Below are 22,071 nucleotides of genomic sequence, written 5' to 3'. Positions count from 1 at the left end.
TTTGCTCGTCCATGGCCAACATGGCCAAGTAACATTCTCTTGCTGCCAGTTGATCCCCTTGTACCTGCCCTACTCCGTGTTCTGTTGGAAACTTAACTGATAGGTGGTAAGTAGAGGTAATGGCCTTCCAACTATTCAAGGTTGGTCGTCCAATTATGGCGTTATAAGAGGACGGACAATCTTGTACCTGCCCTACTCCGTGTTCTGTTGGAAACTTAACTGATAGGTGGTAAGTAGAGGTAATGGCCTTCCAACTATTCAAGGTTGGTCGTCCAATTATGGCGTTATAGGAGGACGGACAATCTACCACAAGGAAGTTCACATCCTTGGTGACTTGTCGTGGGTATGCCCCCACTACCACTGATAAGGAAATAGTACCCACGGGTTGTACCTTCATGCCACCAAAATCTACTAGGGGGGAGTTCACTGGACGGAGCCGATCTTGTCCTAGCCTCATTTGTTGAAAAGATGGATAATACAAAATGTCTGCCGAGCTTCCGTTGTCTACAAGCACCCTTCTAGTTGTGTAGTCAGCAATCATTAAGGTGATGACGAGAGCATCATCATGGGGGTGATGAATTCTCTCAGCATCTTCGTCCGTGAAGGTGATCGTTGCTTCGTCCGTGGTCCTTGCTTTCGGTGATCGTCCAGAATGCTGGACACTCTGCACTACCTTCAAGTATGCTTTCTTGGACTTGGATGACTGGTCTGTCGAACTTCCCCCTATAATGACTCTTATTTCTCCGAGTGGTGGCCGTGATGATTCTTCCATTTTTCCTTTCATTTTCTCGTCCCTGTTATCTCGTCCAAGGAAATTCTTCAGCTTCCCTTGCCTTATGAGATTTTTGATTTGCTGCTTTAAATCGAAACACTCGTCCGTATCGTGACCATGATCCCTGTGGAAGCGACAATACTTGTTCCGATTGCGTTTATTGGGATCTCCCCTCATTTTCTCCGGCCACTTCAAGGAAGGATCATCCTTGATCTACATTAGGACCTGCTCAAGTGGGATGTTCAAAGAGGTATACTGCTGGTTCCGTGCTGAAGAGCCCGGCTTCTTAATGTCTCGGTCTTTCCTGTCTTCCGTCCGTCCCTTCTTTGGACGAAGGCCTTGCTCTAAGTGGCGACCGGGATTTGCGTCTACTCTCTCAGACCTCTTCCTCTTCTTAGCAATGATTGCATCTTCTGCATTCATAATATTTTGTGCCGAATGGACAAGTTCTGCCATAGACTGGGGCTCTTTTTCATAGAGTTTGTGAATGAACAGATCCGAATTCACCCTATTATGGAAAGCCGCCAACAAGATCTTGTCATCTGCTTCATCCACACTCAAGGCTTCTCTGTTGAAACAGGTGATGAACGACCGTAAACTCTCGTTCTCTCCCTACTCTATGGTCAATAGGCTGGATGAGGAACGCTTATGTCTTTGTCCTCCTATGAAGTTGTTAACAAACAACTTGCTCAACTCTTCAAAAGAACTCACTGAATTCGGGGGTATTTTGCTGAACCAAACTCGTGCTGGGCCCTTGAGGGTACTAGGGAATGCTCTACACATTATTTTGTCGGGAACCCCTTGGAGATGCATGGTGGTCTTGAAGGTAGCAATGTGATTGAATGGGTCTCATGTTCCGTCGTACGAATCCAGAGAAGGCATCTTAAACTTCGATGGTAGAGGGTGACCATTGATGGAAGCCGTAAAGGGGGAATCAGTTCGGTGGACCAGGTCTTCTATAGGATTTGTCCTTTTCATATTCTCTTTCATTTCCTACATGACTCTTCTCATCTGGTCCATCTCTTCCTTCAAATGTGGCACCGCTCGTGAAGTGGTACCTCTTAACTGACTTCCAATCTCAGTGTTCTCTCTGTCATCACGACTCTGCGTTTGTCCTCCACCCTCACGTTCTTCACGCGTCTGCCTCCTTAGATTAATCTCCATTCTTAATTCTTGGTTTTGGCGAGTCAACTCCGCCATTGTGGCCGCCATGGATTGTAAGTTTTGAACAGATGAAGTCTGCATGGCCGGTGCAGATTGGCGGTCGCGGTGAGGGTTGTTGGAAGCATCTCTGCTTCCCTGACGGCCTGGGCTGGTAGCCCTCGATCTAGTCCGTACCATCAACTTTTTATCAAAGAGAAGAATAATCTTCCCACAGACGGCGCCAACTGATAGCGATCAAGGAATCAGTTAGTTGAACAGCACGGATCACGATGATGTTGAGGGCCTGAAAGATAAGAAATAGAAGATCAGAGGAGACCGGGGTTGGCCGGTCAAAATTCCTCCGATGATGAAATTAGCAATTCTCCTCTAAAAGAAAAATATTGTCTGTAAAGAATCTGTAAAGAAGGAATACTCATCCTTTTCTTGTTGGAGATTCATCTCCTTTTATAGGTTTAGGGAGCGGTTATCCGTTGGATAACCTCCCCCTATTTCACGGAGTCCGGAGAGTACAATTTGATAACCGCTATAGCGGTTATCTTTGTGTCAAAACTGCCTTGCCCTCATCTTAAGTGCTTCCTAGACGAGAGATAGTACACTAGTTAGTACACGTCGTCCAGACGTTTCTCTGGACGACAGTAGTATAGTCTGCCTTGTAAACTTAGGACGAAGTACCTTTTGTATGGACGACATCCATGGACGAGTAAGGAGTTGGTTTTTTTAGACACCATCAGATTTGTTTGCCAATAAGATAGTAAGTATCCCCCCACACACCCAAAAATAAAAATAAAAAATGAAAAAGGATAACACGATTAAACCCGTTGACAATTCAAATAGGGCCCTATAATAAATCAAGAATTGAAGATACCCCAAACATATGTAATGGTAACAGGAATATGGCCTCCCTATGAACCTGCTTTTCTCACCACATTAACTAATTAGGAAAGCAGTGCTTCCACGAAGCTCATTAAAAATTCAATCATATTATAATTAAATCCTATTGGTTTATAATCGTGTGATGGCTCCTAGCTAAAGAGAACCTAGCTAAAGAGAACTGTACAGATGAAGAAAAGATTGGACTCACCAATGTCAAATTAAAGTGACAGAAGTCATAATGAGGCCCCAAGGAATGCCGCTCAGCCGGCTAAGAAAACGGAGTACCATTGAGAATGCACAGCTCAACCCACATACATGGTGAATTCTTGCCTCCAGTTTATACATTCTCAAGCAAGATATGATCATCAGCCTGATGCCTCACCACGGGTCTTCCCACTCCCCAGTGTAAGCTCCAGATCCTCCATCCCTACCTCATGAATTCTCTCACCCTCCCATGCCTTTACTCTGCCACTCTCGAACTCAAACTGTGCGCCTCTCCCTCTCTTTGCTGCAGTTCCCCAGTCTAAGCCTTCATGCACATCAACCCCATCTTGGAGACAGCTCTGTTGGGCCACTGGTTTCATTAGATTAAATGTAGGTGAAGGAGAAGCCGCTTGGGGTGGAACTGTCTGGAAACTGACCCAACGACCAGAGTCCACTGTGGAAGCATCAGATTCATCACATTCTAGTATTGTGGCAGGTGTAGCATGGTGACGTTGTGTAGGGCATGACGGGGCGGAGGCTGCAAATAGGGGGTGGCGAAAGGAGTTTATGGAACCATTGGAAAGGGACTCCGAGTCCGGTTTTCGTTTTGAACCTCTAGAGGTTGGTGAAGAAAGGGGTGGTGTGACAGGAGCACTTGATGAAGCGTGAATTTGTCAGTCAAGGTAGGCAGATGGAACTCTTTGTCAGCGCGAATGTATCCTTTATGAGGGTCACCGGTGTGGTGCCTGCCACAACGCCTTCGATGCCAAAGTTAGAACAGAGAAGCACTTTGTGAAATGAAAATGGAAGAACAAGATAATGATGGATACCTTCTTAGAGTGTGAATGTATGTACCTTCTGCTGACAATGTGAAGGCTTTATATATGTGATTTTGGTTGCTAGCCGTTGGGGTGTTAATGCCTTGTTTAGTAACGCTTCTTGCCTAATAATGGGGTTTTTAATAGGCTTCCAACGGTCTGCTCGGCTGGTTTCGTAACTGCTCAAGTTACTGGCCGGCTTCATTGAATGATATTCTTGCCCTCGTCAGTGATGACTGATTTCCTCGTCAATAGGGATGACCTCGTCATTAGTACTGACTTCGTTAAGGGAACGCCAACTCGTCACTCCCATCAGTTGCCCCCCCAGGTTCTGTGGTCGTCTGTGATGTGTCATGAGGACCATAGAAGATAAAAAGTTTTCCAGAGTTGTTTGTGACTCTTGGGGTTCTGCTCCGAATTTAATGCATGGTGGCGGCGCAACACGCAATGTGGCTACGTGGTGCGTGCTGATTGAGGGCGTTAATGGCATGACCCTTGGGTTTTCTACTATTTTTCAGTTTCCTTGGATTTTTGGTTTCGAAAACTTTTCTTTCCTTCACTTTAATTTTTGCTCTGAGTATTATTTTTCTCGTTTATTCCTGCGATTGCTTCGACCTTGCTCCGGTGACGTTTCTTCTTCGAATTTTCTTGGCTTCAATCGTTTTACTCTTCAAGGTACGCTAATTTATTACTCTTCTGTTCCCCTTTCCTCAATAATCTTCTTATGAGTTCCTGATTTTTCTTTTACCCTTTGCTTTTGTTGTGTTTTTTTTTTTTTTTTTTTTTTTTTTTTTTTGTGTTTGATTTTTGGGTTTTTAGGATTGTATTCCCTTTTCATGGTCTGTTTTGCTAAGGTTAGAGTAGCTTGCCCCTCGGTTTCTTTCTTTTTTACTCGCTTAGGGGTGGCTTTAGGTGTTTCCGGTGACTTTTTCCCTTTGGTTGGGGACTATATTTTTTAAGGTTGTGGGTTGAGTGTAGTTTTAGGGGAACTATCTCTGATATTAGGCCAGTCACTTGCTTGGATTGAGGGCGAAACGAAAAGGATGTCGGAGGTGAGATCTAGCGATCTAGAAACTGGGATGTCGTCCAGCGAAAGCCCGATGGAAGGCGATACAACCGTCTTCGTCCCTCGTCAGGTTAGGGCTTTTTACGCCCTTGGGGAGGAGTGTGGGCTGGACGTTGGCACCGTGGCTAGGTTCAAGGATAGGTTTCAGTTTCCTGCTCGGGTCCGTGTTCGTCGGCCCGGTACTGGGGATCAAGCCTGCCACTTCTTCCCTAGTGAAGTATGCTTCTACGAGGCTGCTTTCATTTGTGAGCTTAGACTACCCATCCATTCGTTGGTGATGGAGCTTTTAGGTTATTTTGGTATTGCTTCCGGGCAACTTATGCCCAATTCATGGAGGATAGTGATCAACTGTATGGAGATATGGTTGGCCGCTAACGAGTATATGATCAAGGTGAGTGAGCTCGTCTACCTTTACCGCCTAAAAGAGTTAAAAGAGTATGGGTATTATGAGCTAGTCCCTTGGGCGAGGAGGACTAGAATCGTCAAGGGTTTAGCCTCGTCATTCAGGTATTGGAAGTCCCGTTTCTTTTTCGTGTCCGGGGACGATTTTGAGACCCCTTCTAGCGAGGCTTGGGGTGATATCCCAAAGTTGCTCCGTCAGTGGGGGACCCTAAACTTAGGTGCGTCAATGTTTCTCCTCGTCTATTAATCTTCATTTTGCATATGTGGTCGTCCTTAATCCCTCTGGTCATTTCTTTTGGCAGTTAAAAGACGCCCCAAGTTAAAGAGCAAATACCAGGGTCGTGTTAAGAAGGCGATAGAATACACCAAATCGATTGAAAGTTGGGAGGACCTCGTGGACCCACGGACGCTTGCATTCTATTGCTTAGGCCCGGACCCATCTCCCTACGTCTTGCGCAGAATCAATATTGAGGAAAAGAAGAGTAAGTATTGACTTCGTCAGTATTCATTTTCTCATCTGTACTTGGATCTCTGAGTTTTTTTTTTATTTTTTTATTTTTATTTTTATTTATTTAAAGAGATGAAAACCCGGTTTAACAAGGACATGTATGCTAAGATGAGGTCCAAGAAGGACGAACCTTTGGCGAACATTGGGAAGAAGGGGGTCCGTATCACGAGGAAGGGTCCGTTCATTCCCCTAGCTACAGACACTACTCCCATCGCCTCTAGAGTTGAGAATGTATGGACGGCTTCTCCGGCTACCTCAGTTAAGGAAATCCCTACCCCTTCCTCCAAAAGGCAACGATTGTCGGGTAAGGAGAAGGAGAAGGAGAAAATGGGTTCGTCCGTCTGGGATGACGAGGGTGTGGCCGTGGAGCGGGCACACAGTGTTGTGAATGCTGAGGACCTCAAGGTCTTTTCCGGAGTGCCCCTCAACATAGTTGCGAGTCAGCATGTGCACAGGATTGTCCAAGTAAAAACACTTCTGCATTCTCTTTGTTCCCTTTTTTTTTTATTTTTTTTTTAATTTTTTTTTTCTGACGGACTTAGTTTCCTTCATCAGGTGTTGGGGGAGAGTCTTCACCTTGCTTCGGAGTGCCTTACTCAAGAGGCTAAGGTGGTGTCTCTGGCATCCAGGATGAAGGCTTTGGAGAAGGAGAACTCCACGTTGAAGAAGAAGCTTATCGACTCAATGGACGAAGCTGCCACTTTGAAGGAAAACGCCAAGGCCTTGAATGCCCATCTTAGGGTTGAGCATCAGCTAAACCTTGAGAAGGACGACCAGCTTCAGGCGGCCAAAGAAAAGCTTAAAACCATTGCTGCTAGGTCTGTCGAAGCCTTCCAACAAACTGAGGAGTACTCCACAGTGCTCTTCAGTTGGTACTTCAAGGGCTTCGAGCTCCTACGGAGGTACCTTATCAAGCATCCTACTGGAGTTGACTTGCCGAGCCTGGACCTTGAAGTGGTGGATCAAGAGATGGCTGTGGATGAGGCTGCCCAGACTTCGGCCCCTGGAGGTGATGCCCTTGGTGATTCCCTTCCATCTGGTGACGTTCCCGCTGCTGACGATCTTTCTGCTGACGTTCCTACTGATGCCCAGACCTGACACTTGTGTAAAATTTTATTTTGTTGTGTATGCCCTTTATATTTTGGGCTTTTTGATAGCAGTTTTTTTTTTTTTAATCTATTTTGAGAACAATGTTTCTTGGCCTAGTGTTTTATGGGTCTTTAGAAAGAACAAGGATAATTGCTCGCTATTTTTGGGCTTTAATTGACTTTATGATTTCGCATTTACCTGTTTGGCTGATTGTGCTTTTGTTGACATGTCTGTGGTGTTTTGAGTTTGTCCATACCTTGTACTTAGCATAAATTTCTTTGTTGCGATCTCTCCATTCGTCAATGATCTGTTACTTACTCACGACCATTTAGAAGGGCTTGGATACAGCCTGAGTGTTGTTTTGATTTGTTGCAAGGTTCTTGTCCCTTTTCTTTTACTCCCTTTTTTGTGTGTGTGGATTCGTTAGTAACCTAAATCCGTCAAGTGGGATCTTGTCATTTGCACCAGCTAAAGGATTGTGCCTGCGTCAATGGCTTGTTCCTGTCGAGGCGGGTCTTCTTACTTGACTTATACTCATTCAAGGGATATTTGTTGCGTTTATGACTTCGTTAGTGACTTACATCCGCAAAGCAGAATCTTATCACTTAGCTTTTTTTGGTGACCTACATCCATTTAAGGAATCTTGTCACTTAGGCTTCGTCAGTGATTTACATCCGTCTTGGCGGAATTTTATCACTTAGTTTTTATATACCTTATTCCCGTTGGAGGGATCGTCAGTGACTTACATTCGTCAAGGCGGAATCTTGTTACTTAGCTTTTACGTCTTATTCCCGTTGGAGGGATCGTCAGTAACTTACATCTGTTAAGGCGGAATCTTGTTACTTAGCTTTTATATCTTATTCCCGTTGGAGGGATCGTTAGTAACTTACATCCGTCAAGGCGGAATCTTGTTACTTAGCTTTTATATCTTATTCCCGTTGGAGGGATCGTCAGTAACTTACATCCGTTAAGGGGGAATCTTGTTACTTAGCTTTTATATGCCTTACGGTTGACTAGACCTGCTTACACAAAGATATTAGAGGAATAATTCTTTTATTAACTTCAAGAATGAATATATCCGTTTGTTACATCTACTGGTGGTACTTTTTTAAATGCTCAATGTTCCATGGTTAAGGGAGTCTTTGTCCGTCCATGGTTTCCAAGTGGTAACTGTCTTGTCTTGAGTAGTGAATGACTCGGTAAGGCCCTTCCCATATGGGACCCAGCTTTCCTTGGGCAGGGTCTTTAGTTGCTGTGGTGGTCTTACGCAGGACGAGGTCTCCTATGTCCAGTCATCTGAGCTTAACCCTCTTATTGTAGTATTCGGCCATCTTCAGCTGGTACTTCATCATCTTGCTGGATGCATTGTCTCTTACTTCGTCTAAACAGTCCAAGTTGAGTCGCAGTTCATCGTCATTGCACCCTTCGTTGAACGTCCCTCGTCTGACGCTTGTTACTCCCACTTCGACTGGGATTACTGCTTCTGTGCCATAGGTAAGCCTGAAGGGGGTCTCTTCTGTTGGGGTTCTTGCTGTGGTTCTGTAAGCCCACAGGACATTAGGTAATTCTTCTGGCCAGGCACCCTTCACATCGTCAAGCTTGGTTTTGATAATCTTGAGAAGCGTTCGATTCGTCACTTCCGTCTATCCGTTTGCCTAGGGATGCCTCGGGGATGAGAACTGATTCTTGATTCCAAGGTTTGAACAGAAGTCTCTGAAACCTTGGCTGTCGAACTGCCTCCCATTATCTGATATAATCGTCAAGGGAATCCCAAACCTGCAGATTATATTCTTCCATACAAAGCTCTGAATTCTTGCCTCGGTGATCGTTGCTAGAGCCTCTGCTTCAACCCATTTCGTGAAGTAATCAATAGTGACAAGTAGGAACTTTACCTGACCGTTACCTTGGGGTAGTGGGCCGACGATGTCAATCCCCCATTGTGCAAATGGCCACGGGGAGGCTATAGTCGTCAGTTTCTCTGCTGGAAGCTGTTGCACATTCCCGTATTGCTGGCACTTGTCGCACCTCTTGACGATCTCGACAGCGTCCACCTGCATAGTTGGCCAGAAATATCCTGTTCGTACTACCTTGCTCACCAGGGATCTGGGGCCAGCGTGGTCACCGCAAACTCCACCATGGATTTCTTCCAGTATGTATCTAGCTTTTTCTTCGTCGACACACTTCAAGTAAGGTATAGAGAAGCCTCTCTTGTATAAGGCGTCATTAAGGATCGTGAACCTGGCCGCCTTCTTCTTGACCTTTTTAGCTTCTTCTGTGTTCTAAGGGAGGTGCCTGTCCTGGAGGAAAGACATTATGGGTGTCATCCAGCTGTTTGCACTCCGGATGGTAAATGTTGGGACCTCTTCAATGTTGGGGTGTTTCTGGACCTCCATCGCCAAATCCGTACTAATCTCACCTGTTTCTGATGACGCTAGCTTCAAGATTTCGTCTGCCCCCATATTCAGACTTCTTGGGATCTGCACGAACTCCACTGTATCGAATTCCCGAGTTAGATGTTTCGTCAGCCTGAGGTACTTCTGCATCCTTTCTTCCTTCGTTTCGTATTCCCCTCTGATCTGCCCGATCACTAGCTTCGAATTGTTTTGGATTAACCGGTTCTTAGCTCCGAGTGCCTTTGCAAGCCTCAATCCCGTTAGTATCCCCTTGTATTCAGCTTCATTGTTGGTAGCCGGAAATTTTAGTTGGATCCCATACTTCAACACCTCTCTGTCGGGGGTGGTTATGACAACCTCTATTGCCCCCCTCCTTTGGTCTGACGAACCATCAATTTGTATCGTCCATCTATCAACTCCGTCGGTAAGGTTGTCTTCGTCAGGAAGGGTGAACTCTGCGATGAAGTCCGCCAGAGCTTACACCTTGATTGCTGTTCTGGGATGGTACTCGATGTCAAATTGACTAAGTTCAATCGCCCACTGGACCATTCTTCTAGCTGCCTCAGGCTTGTTCATTGACTTCTTGATCAGTTGGTCCGTCATTACGAGGATGGGGTTTGCCTGAAAGTATTGTCTTAGCTTGTGTGAGGCTACTATTAACGCAGACGTGATCTTTTCAATTTTTGGATACCTAGACTCAGCCCCTTGGAAGGCTTGGCTAACGTAGTAAACTGGGAGCTGCTTCATGCCTTCTTCTCTAATCAGGGCTGCACTTACTGTCGAGACTGACACTGCCAGGTATAAGTACAAGTCTTCTCTTCTTTGGACGGGCTTAAGAGGGGTGGACTGCTCAGGTAACGCTTTAGTTCCTAGAACGCTGCTTCGCATTTGTCGGTCCAGGCGAAAGCCTGCTTCAAGGTCTTGAAAAAGGGCAGGCATTTGTCTGTAGCTCTGGAGACGAACCTGTTTAAAGCTGCTATCCTTCCTGTGAGTTTTTGAACTTCCTTGACGGTCCTGGGTGATGTCATGTTGATAATGGCTTGCACTTTCTTTGGGTTTGCTTCTATTCCTCTTTGGGACACCATGAATCCTAGGATTTTTCCTGAAGCTATCCCAAAAACACACTTACCTGGATTCAACTTCATCTGGTATTTTTTGAGTGTGGCAAATGACTCCTTCAGGTCGTCCAGGTGTGCGAGCTCTTCCTTACTCTTAACGAGTATATCGTCCACATATACTTCCATTTTCCTTCTAATCTGTTGGTCGAACATTTTGTTCACCAGCCTCTGGTATGTAGCTCCGACATTCTTTAATCCGAAAGGCATTACCTTGTAAAATAGAGTCCTTGACTCGTTATGAAGGCAGTCTTCTCCTGGTCTTCCTTAGCCATCCTTATCTGGTTATATCCCGAGAAAGCATCCATGAACGTCAGTAACTTGTGCCCGGCTGTAGAATCCACAAGCTGGTCTATTCTCAGTAGAGGGAAGCTGTCCTTTGGGCACGCCTTATTCAGGTCTGTGAAGTCTACACATATCCCCCATTTTCCACTTGCTTTCTTCACTAGGACGACGTTCGTGAGCCACTCAGGATAGTATACTTCCCAGATGAACCCTGCCGCCAATAGTTTGGTAACTTCGTCTGCAACTGCTTGATCTCGTTCTGGGTCGAAGACTCTTCGCCTTTGCTGGACTGGTTTCTGCTCCAAATCCACATTCAACTTATGCTGGATGACCTCTGGAGCTATGCCCGGCATGTCCTCGTGGCTCCATGCGAAGACGTCTATATTCCCTTTAAGGAATTGGATAAGTTTTGTTCTCATCTCAGGGCTTAGCGTCGTCCCTATCTTTGTCGTCTTGTTCGCTTCTCCTTTAGCCAGTTCCACTATTTCCAGGGCTTCTATTTTTCTTCGTCCTTCTCTTCAATCATCCATGTGTGGTTCTCCTTCGCAGCTGGGATGGCTTGATAACATTCTCTGGCCAGGACTTGATTTCCTTTTACTTCGCCAACACCGTTATCTATTGGGAATTTCACCTTCAAACAGTAGGTGGACGTGGCCGCTTTCCATTTGTTGAGTGTGGGCCTGCTAATGATGACATTGTAGGATGAGGGACAGTTCACCACAGGGAAGTCTAATTGACGGGTCAATTGCACCGGGTAGGCCCTCACCGTTACTATCAACGTCACTATGCACTTGGGGTATACCTTGTCTCCACTGAAGCTGACGAGAGGGGAGTCAAACAGGCGTAGTCTCCTTGGATCTAGCCTTAGCTGTTGGAAGGCGGGGAGGTAGATGATGTCTGCAGAGCTTCCGTTGTCCATGAGGATTCTCTTGGTATTGAATCCCTCTATATTTAGCATTATGACCAAAGGATCATTGTGGGGTTGCTTCACTCCTCTGGCGTCTCCTTCATTGAAGGACATGTCCCTATCTGTTCATCGCTGCTTAGACGGGGGTATGGTATGGACACTATTTACCTGCCTCTGGTATGCTTTCTTGAGGGATTTAAATGATCCCCCTAAGAATGGCCCTCCTGTAATCGTCTTTATCTCCCCGATCACATCCTGCAGAGGTTGGGACGGGCGATCGTCATCTCGGGAAGAGGACCCATGTTGGTTCTTGTTACCATCCCTGAACTTACTATATTCTCCCTTCTTCACATATTTCTGTAATTTCCCTTTCCGTATCAACTCCTCTATCTGCTCCTTTAGGTCTCTACAATCTTTCGTGTTGTGGTCGTGATCTTTGTGGAATCGGTAGTACTTGTTCTTGTCACGGACATTGGGGGTTGAGTGCAATGGTCTTGGCCATTTGAGATAATGCTCGTCCTTGATCTGCGTTAAAATTTTGTCAACAGGCATAACCAAAGAAGTAAATCTTACCGTCTGAGGACCTTTATCATCTCTCTTACTATTCCCGTCATTGTTCCGACGATCTGGATGCTCTCTTTTTTGACCCCTACGGTCATCTTCTTTCTTTGCCTTGTCTCCTGGCTTCCCTACATCCTTTATGGCTGTTAAAGCATCCTCAGCATTCATGTATTTCTGTGCCTTCAGGAGCATTTCTGCCATTGTTTTTGGTGGATTCTTTGCGAGGGAGGCCACGAGATCTCTGGATCTCAGTCCCACTTTGAAGGTTGTCAGTTGCACCTTATCATCGGCTTCGTCCACCTCCAGAGTCTCCCGAGTAAAGCGTTTCACGTACGACCTCAGAGTTTCCTTCTCTCCCTGCCTAATGGTGAGTAAGTGGTCAGCCGGCCTCTTTGGACGCTGTCTCCCTATGAAATGACGCAAGAAGGCATTGCTCAACTGCTCGAAGCTGTCTACGGGCGAAGTCGGCAGCTTTGTGAACCATTCTAGTGCAGCTCCTTTGAGAGTGGTGGGAAAGGACCGACACAGTATTTCGTCTGGTGGCTGTTGAAGACCTAGAGTTGTCTTGAAGGTATTAAGGTGATCTTGAGAGTCTCTGAGTCCGTCGAACGGCTCAAGTTGAGGTAAGCGAAACTTCGACGGTACAGGGCATTCAAGTACCACCGTGGTGAAAGACGAATCCGTGGCCCTTACCATTCTGTCTACACTTCGGTCTGTCTTCTCCTTAATGGCGTTCCTCAGTTCGTCCATCTCCTTCCTCATTTCTCGAAGGAGATCTGAATTCTACTCGTCCAGAGTAGTTGGCCTCTGAGGGGTACCCCTCCTATGGCTATCCCCCTTCTCCTTCTAGGTTACCCTTGGACTGGTTCTTTTCTTGTTGAGCTTGTTGGACCTGCTGGAGTCGTAGCTTCATTTCCTGGTTTTGCTTGGTGAGCTCTTCAATGGTGGCTGCAAGGGCTTGGACTTGCTGGGCCAAGGCTGCAGAATCTGGATTGGGTTCCATCTGAATGTAGAGGGTTGATGGAAACTATGTTTTCAACTATGAATCTGAAAATGTTGATTCCCACAGACGGCTCCAAACTAATGAAGCGTGAATTCGTCAGTCAAGGTAGGCAGATGGAACTTCTTGTCAGCGCGAATGTATCCTTTATGAGGGTCACCGGTGTGGTGCTTGTCACAACGCCTCCGATGCCAAAGTTAGAACAGAGAAGCACTTTGTGAAATGAAAATGGAAGAACAAGATAATGATGGATACCTTCTTAGAGTGTGAATGTATGTACCTTCTACTGACAATGTGAAGGTTTTATATATGTGATTTTGGTTGTTAGCCGTTGGGGTGTTAATGCCTTGTTTAGTAACGCTTCCTGCCCAATAATGGGGCTTTTAATAGGCTCCCAACGGTCTGCTCGGCTAGTTTCGTAATTGCTCAAGTTACTGGCTGGCTTCATTGAATGATATTCTTGCCCTCGACGGTGATAACTGATTTCCTCGTCAATAGGGATGACCTCGTCATTAGTGCTGACTTCGTCAAGGGAACGCCAACTCGTCACTCCCATTAGCACTGTTGGATATTCTAAGATTTGTAGGTATGGAGGTACTATTGCGTAGGAATGGGAGGAGGTAAGAGGAGGGATTTGCATCAAATCGAGTAGGGCTTCGGAATGAGGACGATGATGGGCTGGCATGATAAGATGGTACAGGACTTGGAAAATTTGAGATTCTCCAAGTCCTGTGAAAATTTTCCAAATTTGAAAATTTTATCTTGAATAAAATTTTCAAAATTGTACCAATATATACTTTAAAATAATTTATTTTAGTCTTCATATTTCTTTAAATGTTTCAAAAACATGGTTGTCGATATATGTGGGGGCACATACAGTTCTAAGGAAGAGGTGGCTTTCTTTTAATTAATTTTATTTTATTAAGATTTTTTGCATGTAGGTTCCAGATAAATATTGATAAATATGTTTCCAAAATAGTTAGTTTTTTTTTTTAGTTGAATTAATTGTATATGAAATAAACTAAACATTTAAAAGTATATAGTGACCATTTTAAAACAAAAATAAAATTTTAAGGACCAAAAATGTGCTATTCAAACAACTTTTATTCATGGAGAATGTATAAAAATTTTAACCAATTTTTATTCAAGAAAAATGTATAAAAGTTTCATTCACTTTTGGGGCAAAGGAAATGTGTAAATAATAAAAACAAATCTTTTCCTTTTTTTTTAAAAAAAAAATTATTCAAAATATTTTGAGATTTGAAAAAGAAATATAGATTTGAATTTTTTTTTTATAAAAAAAAAAGTGATAAGGAGAGGTTTATTTGCTTAACTTTATTTTACTCCATTGTTTTTATTTTCACTCTCTCTTGCTTTATTTGCATTCTTTTTAGATAGTATGAAACATAAAGAAAGGGTTTTTTTTTTTTTTTTTGAGAGAGCAAACAAAAAGAAAGTTAGTCAAGCGTATAAGAATTGAGAATTATGCAGTGCTAGTCCAGAACTCTCCACATCCGGTTTGTCATTATGGTTCACACTGATAAAATAGATAAAGCAGTACTGTATATCCACATGATTCCAGAAACAAACAAAAAAAATATTGGAATTATTGAAATATAATAAACAACATTTATTAAGAGCATGTTTGGTGAGTAAATTCAAACTTACATTTTCACATTTTAAACAATATTACACATTTTTTCACACATTTTTTTTACCCACACATATTTCAAAAACCTCCAAAAAATAATTTTTAAACTACTCTACCAAACTCCTACTAAAAATTTTAAGTTGTGCAGAACAGTGGCCTTAGGGCTTAATTACTGAGCTGTCGCCTTCTGTCGTTCCATGGACATCTTACATTGTTTTTCCAGTTGCGAAAATGCATTATGAGAGGAACCACCCTTAGACAAAGCTTTCTCTGCGCTGTGTTTTAGCTCCTTGACCCTACCTCTGATTCCATTTTTCCCATCATTATCTTCTATAATCATTCTCGCCATCTTCTCTATCTCTTCCCTTTGCACCACTTTCTTTGACGGCAACACCTTCGAGCGAATTGCCACGCCAATCTCCTCTGTGAGCAGTGTAGCGTTCATCTTCTGCTCTGCATAAAGAGGCCATGCGATCATTGGCACTCCATTGGTGATGCTCTCTAGAGTGGAGCCCCAACCACAGTGTGATAAGAATCCCCCAATGGAAGGATGGTTCAGCACATCAACTTGCGGAGCCCAAAAAGGGACCATAAGTCCCAAACTTTGAGTTCGTCTCAAGAATCCATCGGGCAAGTAGCTTAATGGGTCATCACCTCCTTTCCCTGCAGTGAAAAAAGCAGCGTCTGCAGCTTCAATGGTAGGTGGGCGTACCACCCAAACAAATCTCTGCTGACTTAGCTCCAAACCCCAAGCCACCTCGGTTATTTGCTCGTACGAAAGTAATCCACCACTTCCAAATGAAACGTAAATCACCGACTCACTTGGCTGCTTGTCTAACCAATCAAACAAATCACTCTTTAAACCTGAAACTGCTCTTGTTATAGGACCAACAGGATAAACCGGCACCTTAACACTCCCACCTAAGAATTTATCATCTCTGAGTGCAGTGAGTGTTGTGGACTGCAAATCCTCCCAAGTGTTAATCAAAATCCCGTCACTCATTAGGGTCTCAGTCCCTATGCGTAGGTACTCAAAATATTGCTGGGTAGTCCTTTCCAACATGGGGTCAACCACTTCTTCAGGCCGAATCGGCTTGCAACCAGGGATTTTCAGTGGCTCTTTTTGGTGAACATACTCTCCTTCCACTAACTTATCTAGGAATGGAACATATATAGTCAAAGCAACGAACCATGCATCTGAGGGAAAGTAAACGTACTTTAACATGTCAAACTCGTCAGCTATGGGCAAAGACTCAGTTCCGAAGAAGTCCACGATGAGCAAAGTTGGTCTAAGCTTCATGGAAGAGATTGAGGACCTGAGTTTTGGCCGAACCTCACGCATCATTACAGCGATCTGTGTAACAACCGCAGCGTTGGGATCAACTAGGCCGGAGATGTCAACCGGTGGGAGATCGATGATGTTGCAGAGTTTGGGGCTCATGGAGGACTGTAGGACTTGGGCCTCTGCTGGGGACGCGTGGCAACTCACAACAAAGATTGTGACGGCGAAGTTGTGGTGGGTGACAAGGCGGTTTCCGAGCTCGAGGACAGGGATAAGGTGGCCTGTCCCGGGGCTAGAGAGCAGTGCTGCATGTGGCTCGGAGATCTCCATGGATGTGAATTTTGAGAAGTGAGAAGAAAATCTTAGTGCAATGGCTTTTAAACTTTGTGAAAGTAGTGCCTGAAATCAATGGAATACACAATAACAGCTCATCATGTGCCCCAAGATGGGGAGGATTTACTTCTTTTTTTTTTTTTTTTTTTTTTTTTTTTATAAGAAATACGTCAATTTTATTAAGAAGATTGAAACAGGAACATACTTTTTCTTTTTGCTAATAAATGAAAAAATATTTTTACTCTTGCCAAAAATAAATTTTACTTTTACTATCGTAAAGTGGCACGCATATACAAAGAGAGGGAGATGCTTCCAAAATATCATGGAAGGCTGAAGTTTTGTTTGAAAAAGAAAGAGAAACAAAAGTTACATATAAAAGACAGATCTCACTACTAAAGTTCCTCTTTGGAAAAAACTCAAATACAGACAAATTCTATCAAATATAGTATCAAAAAGAGATCTTCAGCTTCCTCCACATATTCTTTAAAAGGTTGTGATGTAAAAAAGAGAAAATTAAAAATTAAAAATTCATAAATATCCTCAAACAGATCAGAAAATCAAGCTAAACCGCATAAAATTCAAAATTGGAGCCACAATAATGAATTTAAAATTTGGAATATTATTGAATTTAAGATACTTATAGCCAAACCTTAAGATGCGAGCTTTGAGCTAATTAGAAAGAAGTGGAGTTCAAGAAGAAATGGTGGTTCTTTCTTTTGAAGTGATATTCACTTCTTATAAGCTTTTGAATTTTGTCACGTCTCTTTTAGTCTTTGATTGTCTTAAAGATATATGCGAGCTTTGGCCATGAATGCTATCATTTGATCTCCCATATATGCCATTATTAGCTTTTTGACAGTGAATGCACACTTTGCTTTAAATTGTCATTAATTTGCTTTGGTCTTTCATGTCATTAAAACTTATTATATATTGACTATTTGAATAACTTCAAAAAATTTTATTTTGTGGTTGCACACCTTGCCTTGCGATTTAGACTTCTCTATTTTCTATTGGAAGTAACATGTTGTATCGAAGGGTGGTAGTTACTTCTGAGATGTTTTTCTTTAAGTAAGGCACGTGTCAGTTGTCACTCATATGAAGTAGTAAAGTATTGGTTACCTTGAAGCAGCTAAGAAAGGTCTCTCAACCTTAATACTCAGAGTCACAGATAACTTAGCAAGAAGACACAAATTTGAACATGATGCATAGCAAGGAAGACAAGATTAATCTTTAAAACCTCAAGTATAAATTGAATGATTAGCTTCCTAAAAAAAAATTGAAATGACTGTTTTATGAGAAAAGCACGTACAATTAGACGCATAAATCTACAATATTTTATGTTCTTTGTATCAAGTACTCTATAGGCTTCATTCTCAAAAAAAAGAAAAAAAAAGGTACTCTATAGGCAATCCGTAGGCTTTTAATAGTCTTTATGCTTGTAAGTTTGTAATCAAGTTCTTATTTAATTACGCATTAAATTATCAAGCGCTTGATAATTTAGGCATGGTAATGTAGGCGTTTTCTTGTTCTCATTGTTAATTTGTACATTTCACAAAAATTCCTATTAAATTAGGCAATTTCAGAGTCCAAATCCTTATCCTAGAAGTTAGATATTCCAGTTGAGCATTTTGTATCCCTTCGATTGACCTGAAATCTAATCAAATGACCAAAATTTATGTAAAAATTGTTTTCTACTCAAATAGATTTAAAACGGTTATCTTCATTACCTTTTAAAAAATATGTGGAGGATGCTGAAGATCTCTTTTTGATCCTATATTTGATAGAATTTGTCTGTATTTGAGTTTTTTCCAAAGAGGAACTTTGATAGTGAGATCTGTCTTTTATATGTAACTTTTGCCGTGGTACAAACGTTGTGTACAAGAGTCTTTACCCTGTCGGTTAATCCATTAATTATTTAATGGGAAGATCATATTCGAGTCTTCAATAATTATCACAAGGACAAGTGAAGACTTTAGGCAATCAGTGCCGTGTCAAATTGAAGCACTCAATCTTTTGGTGGGGGGCTAAACAAAGCCATGTAGCAACAACAGTTTGTAGGACATAGAAGTGAGCGTTGAATTGGAATAGAGAATTTTATCTAAATTTACATGTGAGAAAAAAAAATCACCGGTACCAAATTAAAAAATTTATTTTCTGCCTGCTGTAAAAACCCACAACGAGAGTGGGTTATCAGGCAACCGGTGATTTTTTTTTTTTTACATAGCAGAGTACTCCTGAAAAAACAATACTACCCAAGTTGAAGAAAAAAAGTGTTTCCTTTCCAGAAGAAGTTGAAGAAAAAGATGTGACGAATTTGGACGCAATCAATGTGGTTTTGCCGAAGACTCCCGTGGCGCCGCTGTCTTTGACGAGGGCTAAGAGTCCAGGCACGTCATACCACAGTGCAGAGAATTGTAGCAAATGCCGGTTCGATAGGCTCAAGACTTCGTCGAATTGGCTTAGTCAAATCAAATTAGTGGAGTCCGTGGGCAAGCATTTTGTTTCGGCTGCTTTCTTTGGACTTGCCGTTGAATCCAAAGCTGAGGTTTGGTGTTTCACTTTTTCTTTTAAAATTTTGTTTTGTCTTTGCAAGCTTATGCTTTTTATTTTCTCAAAAAAAAAAAAAGAAAAAGCTTATGCTTTTTATAATTGTAGTTGCCAATTTTCCATGTTTCATTGTAAGAAAACACTAACGATGATATGTAAGAAATTAAGAATGTTCAAGTAATCAACTGTCTAAAAAGTTATGGAAATCTGGTTAACAGAAAATTAAAATTTTCTAATTTATCAGACGTGCTTTTAAAAAAAAAAAAATTCAAAATTTCATTACCTATAAGGAAAAAAAAAAAGATGTGTGAGTGTGTGACACTGTAATTTTTTTTAAAGCGAGATAGACTAATATAATTTTTAGGACATAGTTTACTAAAAAAAAAATTTAGAACATAGAGGGTCCGTTTGGATTGAGCTTATTTTTGCTGAAACTGAAAATTGAAACTGAAAATACTGTAACAAAATAATTTTTAAATATGTGAATAGTATCGTGAGACCCATTTTTAATGAAAAAGTTACTGAAAAGTGAAATTTGTGGATCCGTGAATAGTGTACGAGTGCACTGTTTACAGTTGATTTGATCAAACAGTGTGGCTGGAAAAAATAAAATAAAAAAAATCAGAAAACGCAACTCAGGATTTAGCGGAAAACGCTGAATCCAAACGGGCACAGAGAGTCGAATATTAAAAAATGGACCTGAAGATTTTTATTCCACAACAACCTCATGAACCATACACTTTGTGCCAAGTATTTACGTGCGACGCTTGAATTTGTTTATATATAGCTATAAAAAAAGATTTCACATCACAGACCATTAATTCGAATTAGATCGTCTTTATAACCAGTAAATCCTCCCCATCTTGGGGCACATGTTGAGCTGTCACTGTGTATTCCATTGATTTCAGTCACTACTTTCTCAAAGCTTAAAAGCCATTGCACTTTCATTTTCTTCTCACTTCTCAACATTCACATCCATGGAGATTTCCAAGCCACATGCAGCACTGCTCTCTAGCCCCGGGACAGGCCACCTCATCCCTGTCCTCGAGCTCGGAAACCGCCTTGTCACCCACCACAACTTCGCTGTCACAATCTTTGTTGTGAGTTCCCACGCGTCCCCAGCAGAGACCCAAGTCCTACAGTCCTCCATGAGCCCCAAACTCTGCAACATCATCGATCTCCCACCGGTTGACATCTCCGGCCTAGTTGATCCAAACGCTGCGGTTGTTACACAGATCGCTGTAATGATGCGTGAGGTTCGGCCAAACCTCAGGTCCTCAATCTCTTCCATGAAGCTTAAACCAACTGTGCTCATCGTGGACTTCTTCGGAACTGAGTCTTTGCCCATAGCTGACGAGTTTGATATGTTAAAGTACGTTTACTTTCCCTCAAATGCATGGTTCGTTGCTTTGACTATATATGTTCCATTCCTAGATAAGGTAGTGGAAGGAGAGTATGTTCACCAAAAAGAGCCACTGAAAATCCCGGGTTGCAAGCCGATTCGGCCTGAAGAAGTGGTTGACCCCATGTTGGAAAGGACTAACCAGCAATATTTTGAGTACCTACGCATAGGATCTGAGACCCTAATGAGTGATGGGATTTTGATTAACACTTGGGAGGATTTGCAGTCCACAACACTCACTGCACTCAGAGATGAGAAATTCTTAGGTGGGATTGTTAAGGTGCCAGTTTATCCTGTTGGTCCTATAACAAGAGCAGTTTCAGGTTTAAAGAGTGATTTGTTTGATTGGTTAGACAAGCAGCCAAGTGAGTCGGTGATTTACGTTTCATTTGGAAGTGGTGGATTACTTTCGTACGAGCAAATGACCGAGGTGGCTTGGGGTTTGGAGCTAAGTCAGCAGAGATTTGTTTGGGTGGTACGCCCACCTACCATTGAAGCTGCAGACGCTGCTTTTTTCACTGCAGGGAAAGGAGGTGATGACCCATTAAGCTACTTGCCCGATGGATTCTTGAGACGAACTCAAAGTTTGGGACTTATGGTCCCTTTTTGGGCTCCGCAAGTTGATGTGCTGAACCATCCCTCCATTGGGGGATTCTTATCACACTGTGGTTGGGGCTCCACTCTAGAGAGCATCACCAATGGAGTGCCAATGATCGCATGGCCTCTTTATGCAGAGCAGAAGATGAACGCTACACTGCTCACAGAGGAGATTGGTGTGGCAATTCGCTCGAGGGTGTTGCCGTCAAAGAAAGTGGTGCGAAGGGAAGAGATAGAGAAGATGGCGAGAATGATTATAGAAGATAATGATGGGAAAAATGGAATCAGAGGTAGGGTCAAGGAGCTAAAACACAGCGCAGAGAAAGCTTTGTCTAAGGGTGGTTCCTCTCATAATGCATTTTCGCAACTGGAAAAACAATGTAAGATGTCCATGGAACGACAGAAGGCGACAGCTCAGTAATTAAGCCCTAAGGCCCAGTGTTCTGCACAACTTAAATTCTTCTAAGCGTTTTTTTTTTTTTTTTCTTGGGTTTCTGGAATCATGTGGATCTACAGTACCGCTTTATCTGTTTTATCAGATCTGTTTTATCATGTCTGTCTATCATATCTATTTCTTTGTTTGCTCTCCCTCTCTCTCAAAAAAAAAAAAAAAACCCTCTTTTTTTTGCTAAGAAAAATATAGGTTCTCTAGTAGGTTGCGCTAGTCCTGGGCTGGGCAGGGTGCTAGAATTGGACAGGTTCAGTCAACTTGTGTGGATGTCCACTAACGGACTCTTGCTAGTAATGAGACTCAAACCTAGATAAGTTAGACGAAGTGTTTGAGCCTTACCAATTGAGCCAGGCCCCCATTGGTCTTTCTTTATGTTTCATACTATCTAAAAAGGAATGCAAATAAAGCAAGAAAGAGTGAAAATAAAAACAATGGCGTAAAATAAAGTTAAGTAAATAAACCTTTCCTTATCACTTTTTTTAATAAAAAAATTCAAATCTATGTTTATTAATCAAATCTCAAAATATTTTGAGTAAAAATTACTTTTTTTAAAGGAAAAGATTTGTTTTTATTATTTTCACATTACCTTTGCTCCAAAAGTGAATGACACTTTTATACATTTTTCTTGAATAAAAATTGGTTAAAATTTTT

At 42.4% G+C, this 22,071-nt stretch overlaps 4 protein-coding genes across 4 annotated transcripts; 1 reads left to right on the top strand and 3 right to left on the bottom strand.

Annotated features, from left to right (window-relative positions):
• Positions 1-3,048: 3,048 nt before the first annotated feature.
• Positions 3,049-4,101, bottom strand: LOC126689816 (BES1/BZR1 homolog protein 2-like). Its single transcript, XM_050384994.1, has 2 exons — positions 4,094-4,101; positions 3,049-3,667 (listed from the first exon to the last, which is right to left on the bottom strand). Exons 1-2 carry the CDS (start codon positions 4,099-4,101, stop codon positions 3,175-3,177), a joined length of 501 nt encoding a protein of 166 aa, XP_050240951.1. The 3' UTR covers positions 3,049-3,174.
• A 7,621-nt stretch (positions 4,102-11,722) lies between these two features.
• LOC126689815 (uncharacterized) lies at positions 11,723-12,919 on the bottom strand. Its single transcript, XM_050384993.1, has 2 exons — positions 12,170-12,919; positions 11,723-12,115 (listed from the first exon to the last, which is right to left on the bottom strand). The coding sequence occupies exons 1-2, from the start codon at positions 12,917-12,919 to the stop codon at positions 11,723-11,725; spliced, it is 1,143 nt and encodes a 380-aa protein (XP_050240950.1).
• Positions 12,920-14,763: 1,844 nt separating this feature from the next.
• LOC126732584 (anthocyanidin 3-O-glucosyltransferase 5-like) lies at positions 14,764-17,159 on the bottom strand. Its single transcript, XM_050435529.1, has 2 exons — positions 17,073-17,159; positions 14,764-16,489 (listed from the first exon to the last, which is right to left on the bottom strand). Exon 2 carries the CDS (start codon positions 16,418-16,420, stop codon positions 14,978-14,980), a length of 1,443 nt encoding a protein of 480 aa, XP_050291486.1. The 5' UTR covers positions 16,421-16,489; positions 17,073-17,159; the 3' UTR covers positions 14,764-14,977.
• Positions 17,160-19,709: 2,550 nt separating this feature from the next.
• Positions 19,710-21,538, top strand: LOC126732583 (anthocyanidin 3-O-glucosyltransferase 5-like). The gene has a single exon (XM_050435528.1). The coding sequence runs from the start codon at positions 19,948-19,950 to the stop codon at positions 21,388-21,390; it is 1,443 nt and encodes a 480-aa protein (XP_050291485.1). The 5' UTR covers positions 19,710-19,947; the 3' UTR covers positions 21,391-21,538.
• The last annotated feature ends 533 nt before the right edge of the window (positions 21,539-22,071 follow it).

The sequence above is a fragment of the Quercus robur genome, chromosome 6 (assembly GCF_932294415.1).
Source record: "Quercus robur chromosome 6, dhQueRobu3.1, whole genome shotgun sequence".
Lineage (NCBI taxonomy): Eukaryota > Viridiplantae > Streptophyta > Magnoliopsida > Fagales > Fagaceae > Quercus > Quercus robur.
The sequence above is the reverse complement of the archived record's forward strand: the minus strand, read 5'-3'. Positions and strand labels throughout refer to the sequence as shown.